General features: G+C 37.6%; 1 protein-coding gene across 1 annotated transcript in view; it reads right to left on the bottom strand.

Moving 5' to 3' along the window:
* The window catches only part of Zdhhc2 (zDHHC palmitoyltransferase 2), a 46,456-nt gene that overhangs the window by 1,504 nt on the left and 33,176 nt on the right, over window positions 1–11,776 (bottom strand). Inside the window, exons 7-12 of the mRNA XM_090353996.1 lie at window positions 7,357–7,477; window positions 5,454–5,586; window positions 4,648–4,774; window positions 4,011–4,103; window positions 1,062–1,174; window positions 167–241 (exon numbers count right to left, since the gene is read on the bottom strand). Of these exons, the coding sequence (XP_090210122.1) occupies window positions 201–241; window positions 1,062–1,174; window positions 4,011–4,103; window positions 4,648–4,774; window positions 5,454–5,586; window positions 7,357–7,477 (628 nt within the window). The 3' untranslated portion in view covers window positions 167–200. The remainder of the gene's footprint in view (window positions 1–166; window positions 242–1,061; window positions 1,175–4,010; window positions 4,104–4,647; window positions 4,775–5,453; window positions 5,587–7,356; window positions 7,478–11,776) is intronic.

The raw sequence follows: 11,776 nt of genomic DNA, 5'->3' as shown, positions 1-11,776 counted from the left end.
TTCTATATCCTGAACTTTAACATCTATACTGTTGATTATCTCCACAATGCCCACCACATCATCCAATACCAGACTGACTTTCTTATAATTATATACTGTAATGGAATTAATTCTTTAAAAATTTTAAAATATAAAAAGGTAACAATAAAGAGAAAACTTATCTTACTTTTAGAAAGTATGAACTTATTTTGTCTGAAGAATTAAGTCTCATTTTCCATGGTTAATGCAGGATTACTCATACCTCAAAGAAAAAAGTTAATTAACATATTTTATTGTTTTTGACAAATATATAGTCAAAACTATGAAAAATCCCCAGAATACTTGTAAAGGTGCTTTGGCTATATTGTGGATGTTTGTGTAAAAACATATACACACATTCTGTATAATGCTAGTCACCACTAGTATTGCATTTGTATGTGTACACACACACATCTGGATTATAACACTATTTTGTAAGCAGACCTAACTTCAAAAATATTCTTTGCTAATAAACTATACTATTGAAAAATTAAAAGCAACAACAATATGAGAGAAATGAAAGTGAGATAAGAATAATATATGTGGTGCTTTGTTCACTCAGGTGAAGTTATATTGCATATATAATATTGCACGAGATATTCAATTGCCTCCCAATTCAATCACCCCCTACACTTAGCATTTTGAATTTCTTCCTTTCTTCCTTCCTTCCTTCCTTTTTTTTTTTTTTTTTTTTGGTGTGTTATGGGGCTTGAACTCTGGGCCTGGGCACTGTCCCTGAGCTCTTCAGCTCAAGGCTACCACCCTACCCCTGAGCCACAGTCCTACTTCCCTGAATTTGTTTCTGACACTTGTAACAGGCAATAATGAAAATTTGGCTCTTTAAATTGAATAAGAGCAATGTAGAACTATCTTACAAAGCAATTTTCTACTGCTAATAGATATTAAAGTACTTCAAGTGGAAAATTTGAAAATAATTCAATGATACATCTGACTCTAAAGTTAAAAAAAAAGTCTGTGATTAACTCAATGGACTTTCCACCATTTACACCTATCAAAAGGTAAGTGAATAATCTCACCCTTACCATCTTTGCCTTTTCCTGGGTTTGTGCTGCTTTCTGTCCAAGACTGAGAATCAGTAAGAAGATGACTCTGGGACTCTCTTAATGGCTTTGCAGGAAATTGATGGTTTTCAGGACTGAAAAATAATAATCATTCAAGTTAACCTTGACAGTACAGCTGAGAATTTCTCCAGTGAGGAGCTCAAGCTGTGTGGAATGCATATGATTACAGAAAGGACCAGGCTAACTGGGACTTCAAGGACACAGAGAACTAACTGCTCTGCCTGTGTCTTCTCATTCTCTTGAAGGGAATGACAATCGCTAACTCCAGACAAGTTCTGCTTTTTGACATAGAGAATGGCTCTTATTCTGGTAGAAAAGTAGGTAGTAGGTAGGTAAGGGAATCTAGTTAGAACTTAATAGTAGTATTTTCTCATCAAGTTTATTTTTTGAAGTTGTATTCTATTATTTATGGCAATCTATACTTGTTTTCTCATTTGTGACAGTGATACAAAATCTGGTTTGAAATACATTTCATAACAAATTAGAGATTAAACAAAAATGTGAGAGCTGGAAAATCCAAGCCGTGATCCTCCCCCCACTCCCACCCCCACCCAAAGGATTGAGAGTTTGGAATGCTTTCTCCCAGTATACTTTCAGAACACTGATAATTCCTTGGAAATATCAATCTGTCCTGGCTTAACAACCAGGAATTCAGATTTCTATCCTGACTGTGGGCCAAGTCCACCCTAAACTGTGAGGCAGTCTGAGATGAGACTTAGGTTTATACAAATTGTATGCTGTTTACTGTTTAGCTGTCCTTCTCAGAATAAGGCAGTCATTTACCACTTGTACACAAAACATTGTCCTGTGAAGTTTGTTCCTTCCTTGCATAAGACCAATAAAAAACCTTGGTGACTGGAGTCTTGGGATCTGAAACTGGTAGGCGGATACAGATCCCCTGTACTGCAAACCTCAATGCCACAGTCCATTAGTGCCTTGGTCCCAGCCACAGCGTATTAAGGAGCAAGCACCAGCTGTGACACTAAAATATTAATGTTGAGAGTAATAGAATGGAAAATGGAAAATATGCTGGGCGTGGTGGCTCATGCCTATAATCCTAGCTACTCAGGAGGCTGAGATCTGAGGACTGCAGTTCAAAGCCATCCTGGGTGCTAAAGACCATGAGACTCTTATCTCCAATTAATCACCAGAAAACTGGAAGTAGAGCTGTGGCTCAAGGGGTAGGGAAGTAGCCTTGAGCTGAAGAGCTCAGGGACAGCGTTCAGGCCCAGAGTTCAAGTTCCATGACAGGGGGGAGAGAGAGAGAGAGAGAGAGAGAGAGAGAGAGAGAGAGAGAGAGAGAGAGAGAGAGAGAGAGAGAGAGGGAGGGAGGGAGGGAGGGAGGGAGGGAGGGAGGGAGGGAGGGAGGGAGGGAGGGAGGGAGAGAGGGAGAGAGGGAGAGAGGGAGAGAGAGGGAGAGAGGGAGAGAGGGAGAGAGGGGGAGAGGGGGAGAGGGGGAGAGAGGGAGAGAGGGAGAGGGAGGGAGAGAGAGAGAGAGGGAGAGAGAGAGGGAGAGACAGAGAGAGAGAGAGAGAGAGAGAGAGAGAGAGAGAGAGAGAGAGAGAGAGAGAGAGAGAGAGAGAGAGAGAGAGACCAATACTTCCTGTTTTCTGTGCAGGAAATGGGATTTGAAGACCCAAAGTAGCAATTCCATTAATATTTAGTTCTTGTAATTTAAAAAGCCAAAACTCATGGAGCATGACCCAGGGAAGGGCTCCGGTGCATTTAATGGCCCCATGAAATAAAACAAAGTGGCCTTTTGCCTGAACACTGTCTTGAAAAGAACCTGTGAGCTCAGTCCAGGCTCCACAGGAAATGCCCTAATCAGTGCGTCTGTTCCTTCACTGGGCAAGAGGCCAGCAGGAGCAGGCCTGGGATATCTGATGCTGCGCCACTTAAGGAAATCTCTGAAGTTCGATAAGCGATGGTCTGGTTATGTCTTTGTCATTACTGGCCTAAAATCTGTTATACACATTTACATAATGAAATCTGTTAGTAAAATCATGAGTGTTTTGAACCACTGAAAATTCATATTCAAAGACTTTTGCTATTAAGTACCAAAGTCAGGATTAAATGTCTGTTCCTTCTGTTATTATCTTCAAATTCTAACTAGAGTAACTTGAAAGTAGTTGTTCTAGAATAACTGGAACAACTTGAAAACTAGAGCAAAAGTCTCCACACAATCAATTTCCAAGACTCTTTCCCTTATCAGTTTAGGGGGGGGAAAAGGCTCTGGTCCGTGCTTACAGGTCTTTAGAAAGCATAAAAGAAGATATGATGACTTTGTTAATGGGATGATCAAATAAAAAAAAATGCCTCTAAGTTCATTTGATCTCCAAAGGCTTTTCCCTGAGACATTTTTTTTTCTTGAACATTATAAAAGTTACCCTAAGAGAAAACAGATGGAAGTCTCTTCCAGGTCAGCTTTCTGGAACAGTAGAGAGCTAACTTTGATTTGCATTTAATATGTGTAATTGCTACATTTAAAAAAATCATAGGACATTTCAGTCCACTAAAATGCATAGAAAGTTACTATGTATTTACTTTTCCTCTCAACTATTCATGGCTCTATTGTTGCTACTGCTTTTGTTTTGTTGTTTTGTTTTGAGATAAGTTCTTCCTGTGTTATCCAGGCTGGCTCACACTAGTAGTCATCCTGCCTCAGCCGCTCAAGTGCTCCCTTTACAGCTGTGTTCCACTCCTCCTAGACGACGTGTAGGATTTTATAAATATAATCCAAACATACAGGCGTCTGAAATCATACCCTCTTCCCTCCTTTAACTCCAAATTTCAAAATACTAGAATAAATTAGCGTAGGTCCTTGATTGTCTTCCCTAAATGAACATACTATCCAAATACAACGAGAACAAAACACATTATTTGAAAATAGAAAAAAAAAAGTAGGATTACTTTTTAGCTGCTGAACCCAGTCCTGCAGGAGTAGGTGGTTGTTCAGGATCTTGGTTAACAAGGCAAGTTGGAAAGGAACAGCCGTCACCTAGGCTGTAATTAAAAGAGGAATCATAAAAAGGACAATGTTGAAACCCTGTTAAAATGCTAAAATGTCAGAGGGCAGAGCACTGTACCAGTAAAACATGGTTCACACAGAGACTTCAGTACTATGTATATACAGAAACAAGTTAAACAATGTACACATTAATAGAATAGGAGATTAAAAAAATAGTTTAAAAATAGAAAGCTAAGCTGGGCACCAGTGACTCATACTTGCAATTCTACATATTCAGGAGGCTGAGATCTGAGGATCATGGCTTGAAGCCAGCCTGGGCAGGAAAGCCCAAAAGCCTCTTATCTCCAATAAACTACTCAGAAAAAGCCACAAATGGTGCTATGGCTCAAATGGTAGAGTTCTAGCCTTATACAAAAAGAGGTCCAGGGACAGCACCCAGGGCCTAAGTTCAAGCCCCAGGAGCAAAACCAAACAAACAAGCAAATAATCTATATGTTGAATTTGAGCCTTATGGAAGAAGCGGCTTGTGTTGACTTCCATTATTTTAGAACAACCTTATAAAATGCAATAGCTAAGTACCTTGAAAAAACAGGTAGAAACCAGTATTTCTTCTCATCACCAAAAACTTCCCGCATGTTTTTACTGAAACCCAAGCTGAATCCATTCTTATCTGTCCCATGTCGAAATACTGGACTTCTGAATGCCTCTGAAAAGGCAGGAAAGCAGCCAGGTGAATAAAGGTTCATGATTTCTACCATTTAGGAATGACTGAATGGAGGAGAAATTCCAAGCTAGTGGCTAGTCTCCTTACAGTAGTCGAGTCCCCATTAAGAGTCCTGGGAGTCTACTCTGTTTTAAAGATCATAGGTATGCGTTATGGGACAGCTACACTATCAAAACTAGAGAAACAACCACATAAATGGAAACAGATCAATTGGAGACCTTCTCCCACCACACACTCCTGTCTCCATGTTCTTTCTCATTGTCCATGGGTTTGTAGCAGGAGCCAAGTGACTGGACAGAAACCTTTGTAATCATGGACTAAAATCAATTCTTCCTATCTTAGAGGAAAAGGAGGAGGAGGAGGAGGAAGAGGAAGAGGAAAAAGAAGAAATGAAAGGAGGAGGAGGAAGGAAGGAAGGAAAGTTAGGGAGGGGAAAGAAGGAGAACACAAAGCAAAAAGGGCTAGAGGCCTGTCTCACAGTACCTGCTTCTAGAGTACCTGCTTGAAATATTCAAAGCCCTGAATTCAAAGTCTAGTATTGAGTTGTGAAAAAGCAAAGGAAAAAAAAAGGAAAAAAATTACATTTAACCATATGTCAGCTTTCAATTATTCTCTACATATGTTTTAAACATTCTATCAACTGCATTAATTGGATACTCACCTAATGTAGATTTATTTTTGCTGACTAGCCAACAATGATAACCAAACAGAGAAGACAAGCTGACAGAAAACATAGCTGCAGCAAAGAATAAAAACATAATATGGAACTTGGCTTGGGTATCAGGTAGGCCATTCTATAAAGAAAGGAAGAAAATAAAATGTTTTGTCAAAGAAATATTCTCCTATTTTTATATATAAATTAGTAAGAGGGTTTTTGCTTAAAATATATCTTAAATGTAGATAAGGAGAAAGATACATGGTTTCATGGTAAAACTTTAGGAGAAAAATAAACATTTCATATTACATTAAATATTTATTGGGATAACAATATATGTGGAAAAGAAAAAATTGAATATTTTATTATGTCTTTGCATAGAAAAGTATAGTAGCACAAATTATAATGGGAAGCAAGATAAAAGAAACTGTAGTATTACATTTACTACCAGGTTTGTTTTTTTTTTTAATATAAAGGATTCACAAATGTTTAAATGGTTTTATTATGGTGCCAGAAAAATGAAGCTTAATTTAGTTACTATTTAAATTGGGGTTTTATATTACGGCAAACAATAGCATCAACAAAAAGAATACATACAACATATCCACAATAATGTTGCGAGATACTTGAACTAGCTGTATGACAGAACAGATCAACATTAGCAAATAATATAGCTAAACTATACTTCACAAAATCTAGGGGATGGACCAGGCTATCTCAACAAACAAAAATCCAGCCTGCCCCTCACTGTTTAAGGAGGAAAGGGCTGGACTAGCTGTGGAGGGAGGGCTTGGAGCTGACACATTTAGTGAAGCACTGAGGATACCCTATGTCTTCCTAGCACGGAGCAATGGAATTGTTACGCTTATGATAATCCTTTGGTGTTAAAAGTGGTTCAAACCCCTAGTGAATGAGCTAGCATTTTAGACATTCTTGCAATAATAGGGAATAGGTCAATGAAAATAAAAAGCAATGCTGACAAGGAATAAGCTGCTTTTTACTAGTATTTCATGCTTATAAGAAATACCTTTGGATATTTAAAATACTTTCTTTTTAACTCATAAAACAGTTAATTTTTAAATTTTGTGTTGCCTTTATTTTTAAAAAAATGTCAAGCAGAAGACAAATGAGTTATCAGAAAACCTAATCAAAGAATACCTAATGTAAATCTAGGACATTACTGACCTAAGATCTTAGTAAGCAATCCTTACACACAAAGGAGAAAATACTTCCATTTTTAAATACTGAACAAATTCCATTTATATAGTCAATTCTCATTATTCACAACAGTAATGTTCCATGAAGTTGTCATGATCAATTTACAGCCTTGTTTGATGTGGGTTTGGGTTTAAAGGTCCCTTAATCAACATATGGTGTTGACTCATTACTATGGAACTTAACTGTAGCAGCCCTGTAACTCACTTCTAAAGGAAGCTTATCTAATGCATGTGTTTTCTTCCTAAGACACATCAGTCTTGTTCAGAAGTCCTAGACAATACTTTAGCAATATGTCTGAAATTTCTTTTAAACACAGACATGAACAAAAATCACAAAATAAACAAACCCACAAAAACCATGGTACCAAAGAGACTGTGCAATGCACACATGCTAATAGTGGGGGGGCTGGATCAGAAGACAGAAAGAGATGGCCTTATCCCACCTCTACCAGGACTGTACACATGAAGCACTTAGGTATTTTGCCATTCTACATGTATCAGATGATTACAAAAGCTCTAAAAGTATTGATACAAAGGTTACAAATAAATTTTGCAAAGAAAAGTTAACAAACATAAAATCTGCAAATGACGAGGTCTGACTGTATAGAAATTAATTTTGTTTTAGAAAGCCAGTATCTGAAGATCAACATTATACACTTTTATAAAGAAATGTCACTTGAGTAAGAACTTACTGTCCAAAATCTGATAAAATACTGCAAATCTGTGGCAGCAATAAAAAGGCAGTACAGAAGAGAATAAGCCAAGAAAAGAAGGAAGAATTTATAATTTGAAAATCCAACACAATTGTTCACCCTGCCAACAAAACAGAAATAGTCTGTTAGTTTTGCATTGTCAACCTAGGTCTAAAAAATGCTCAGATTTAACACAGCACTTCTTAAAACTATTAGTCATACAGTTTTATTATATAGGCAAACACTAAAAATTCATTTCATTAAGAAGTAAGTTCTGTATTTATGTTTTCAATATATAATATCTAATATTGCATTGACCAGGCATGCTGAATGTAACTGCATTTCATATTGAAATATACAAATACCCTCATGCCTAAAAGCAGGGTTTGTTAGAGACCTAATCAGCTCAAGTCAGATTCTAGGAATGTATTAAATCCTTCCTCAATGGTCATTCAATTGTAATTAAATAAATTACAGTCTTTTAAGTTTCCTTAATTTGCTGACGTCCTACATGTATGTCTTGTGGGCTGTCATTGAGCTAACCAGACTAATTAGCTAAGCACACTAATTAGGACGTTAGAGTTGAAATGCACAATCCACACAAGGCCCTGAGAAATAACATATTAGACTTTCATTTTCCTTACCTGTAAAACGAGCAATTCGAGATTATTTCCAAAATTCAGCTTTAGATTCAAAATCTAGAAATTTGGAAACTCTCACTTGTCCTCTAAAGTCATATGGTGGGTACTAAAAAACGAAAGCAGAACTCCTGCTATTGTGTCAACAAATACAAATACAACTCTTTACCGTTATTCTCTTAAGGGATTGTTTTCTACTTTTCAATCAGACAAAGGCTGATGAAATTAACTCATGGAGAACTGGTAAAATGACCCTCTATCCTTGAATATACACAGGTGTTCCTTTTCTTCAATGTTATCTTCCCACTCTAACGTGGGTGAAAACAAAACAAAGGGGCTGGGAGTTTGGCCTAGTGGTAGAGTGCTTGCCTCGCATGCACCAAGACCCGGGTTAGATTCCTTGGTGCCATATACACAGAAAAAGCCAGAAGTGGTGCTGTGGCTTAAGTGGTAGAGCGCTAGCCTTGAGAAAAGCCCAAGGACAGTGCTCAGGCCCTGAGTTTATGTTCCAGGACTGGCAAAAAAAAAAAAAAAAAAAAAAAAAAGAACCCAAAACAATAAAAACACAACTCTATGAATGTCCCAAGGAAAGGAAACATTTTCTGCATGATTTTTTTTTCCAAAACACAAGTTTGTTTACACGAAAAACACTGCATTTTCTATCTCAAAAAAAAAAAATAAGGTAAAGAGAACATATTTGATTTCGTTTTTCAACTTGAGTCTTGTGCATGGGAAGGAACTCATCAGGAGGTAAAAACGACTTCCTGTTTGGTGGAAGCCATTTCGTATGCCATTCCACAGGTTCTTCCCTTGGGTATGCAAACCAAATGCTGAGCATGCTTTTCATGGCACAGGAAAGAAATAATGGCAAGAAGTAAAAATATAGTGATGTACAAACCTCATCTAATTTTAAACTGTCTCCAAAGGATGCCAAGTACTGCCTTTGCTTTTGTATGCTGATTTCAAGAGGAAAGAATGGGTAGAAAAAGACTGTGGTATCATAAGACTGGGACTTGTGGGTGTGAGCAACTGACTTAACAGAGAGAATTACAAGTAGAAGACATTGTGCTTCTCGCCCTACAGGAATATAGCAGCAGCTTCAATGCAGAACAGTTTTGTAGAAAGAAAAGAATTTTCATCAGAGATTCTTACAATAGCTGTAGCTTCTATTCAAAGAGCATGGATGTCATTCATCATGGCAGCCAGATAATAGAGGAAAAAGTAAAGACCCAAGTATTTAAGACATTACTAGAAGAAGGAATAGTGTTTATCTTGAGTAATCATTTTCTATCTTCATACCTGTTTCTAGTTAGAAGTTTTAACTGCCTGCTGTTTTCTAGAATCCACTGGGCAAGAAAGAGAATCATTCTAAGTATGAGCTTACTCCATCTAGAAAAGGAATGATTTCATATGGAGAAACAAACACACTTTGGGTACATGTCCTTCGTGTGTGTGTGTGTGTGTGTGTGTTTGTGTGTTAGTATAATATAAAGCACAATCACTGGCTCTGTTTCAGAGAAATTGCTTCCTGAATCTAATATATTGAAAAGAATCAAATCCACAAAGCTAGATTTGTGACTTTAAGATATTTTCTAACTTTCCTGAGCCTGCTTTCCTCCATGGCAAAACAGAACAGATGAAGCTAGTTGTCACACTGTTGTAATCCTAGCTACTCAGGAAACAGATTTGAATATCACAGTTCAAAGCCAGCCAGGACACTAAAGTCCATGAGACTCTTATATCTCCAATTAACCACCAGAAAACCTTGAGCTGAAGAGCTCAGGGACAACATTCAGAGGTCAAGTCCCACAACTGACCAAAAACAAAACAAAGCCAGAACAGATGAGTTCTACTCCTTTGTTAAAGTGGTAAGAGTGATTGGGTAGCATGCATGAAGCCCTGGGTTTGATTCCTCAATACCACATCCTAAGAAAAAGCCAGAAGTGGTATTGCAGCTCAAGTGGCAGAGCACTAGCCTTGAATAAAAAAAAAGTTCAAGGACAGTGCTCAGGCCCTGATTTCATCTCCAGATCTTTTTTTTTTTTTTGCCAGTCCTAGGCTTGACCTCAGGGCCTGAGCACTGTCCTTGGACTTTCTCAAGGCTAGAGCTCTACCACTTGAGCCTCATCACCACTTCCAGCTTTTTTCTATGTATGTGGTACCGAGGAATCAAACCCGGGTCTTCATGCATGCTAGGCAAGCACTTTAACCACTAGGCCAAACTCCCAGCGCAAGAACTTTCTTTTCTTTTTCTTTTTTCTTTCTTTCTCTCCTTCCTTCCTTCCTTTCCTTTTTCTTTTCCTTTCCTTTCCTTTCTTTTTCTTTCTTTCCTCCCCACCCCGCCTCTTTCTTTCCCAACAGTGGGATAATATCCTAAAAGCCCTTTAACAAGTTACATCAGCATAATGGCTATAAAAAAAATCGTGGATAATGATGAGGCTCACACCCAGGTTCTTGTACATGCTCGGCAAAACATTCCATCACTGAGTAAATAGGAGACATACTAAATAGGAGACATATTCAAGGTTGATTAAGAGGGAATGAGAGACAGGCACAGGTAGCTCATACCTGTAAGTCTGGCTATTCAGGAAACTGTGGTGGGCTCAAGAGGTAGAGTGTCAGCCATGAGCAAAGAAGATGAGGCAAAGCATGAGGCCCTCATTCAAGTCCCAGTATCAGTAGAGACAGAGAGATCAGAGATGGAGACAGAGAGACAGATTCCGTGTACAGTACAATCACTGGAAAACGAGGGAGCGCCTCGCCCTTCCAGGCATGTTTGTGCCCATTACAAGTATCACTGGGTCCCTTAGAGACCCGGAGGGTATGGAGGAATATGTTCACTGCTCTGACCACTGAAATTTACAGCCACAAGAAGGTATTATCTATAAGAAGCCAGGGTTGCTTTATTAAACCATCTAATTTCACGACTTAGAAGTATTGGAAAACATGAATGAATTCTACATAGAAACTCTAATTTACTTTATAACTTATGCTTTTAGTTTTTCTTTAAGTTGTTGTACAAAGGAGTTACCATTCATCACAATCAGTTTATAAGTACAATGCACCTTCATCCGTGCCACTCCTTTCATCATTTCCTCCCGCCCCCTCCCTTCACTTTCTTAGTTTCATATGATATGCACTGAATATTATGGCTACAATCTCTTCCATTTCCTCTCTTCGTTTATCTACCCTCCTCCTTTCACTTCTCCTCACACCTTTCAAATGCCATTTTCCTGGTATTGATTTTGATGGACTGTGAGATTGTTTCTTTAAGGAATTACACTGTTGAATCCCAACCACCAAACCATACATTTATGCATACTTGCACGGAACAATACATGTGGGAAACTCTTGTTTAACCTTAGCTGTGCTATTTTCTATTTTCCTCCTTCATGATTTAATTTAAGACAAATTGTTAAAGCTTTAGGTAGTCTATTCCTGTATTACAAACATCTACTGGGAGTATTGGGGGCATTTAATATATGATCAATTTGTATATCTTTGTGTTAATTCCTGCAATGTATTTTAGAATCTTATGCAATTTTATTCTGTTGTAAATATACTATTAACATTTATATTGTTAACATAGTAGTACTAACATAATTTCATGGAAATTCTCCTGAATAAAGAGTTTTTCAGATTAATTAAACAGATGTTAGAAACTAAATCAGGAAATATCTTCTAGTTCAACCAAGTTAATATTTCATTTGTGAAACTATTTTAAATGGTGAAATTATTTAAGTTATGAAGATTTGTAAAGGATAGAAACTGAAAGGACATAG

Source organism: Megascapheus bottae, chromosome 20 (genome assembly GCF_031878675.1).
Source record: "Megascapheus bottae isolate mThoBot1 chromosome 20, mThoBot2.hap1, whole genome shotgun sequence".
Classification (NCBI taxonomy): Eukaryota; Metazoa; Chordata; class Mammalia; order Rodentia; family Geomyidae; genus Megascapheus; species Megascapheus bottae.
Note: the sequence above shows the minus strand (reverse complement) of the source record. Positions and strands in the feature narration are given on the sequence as shown.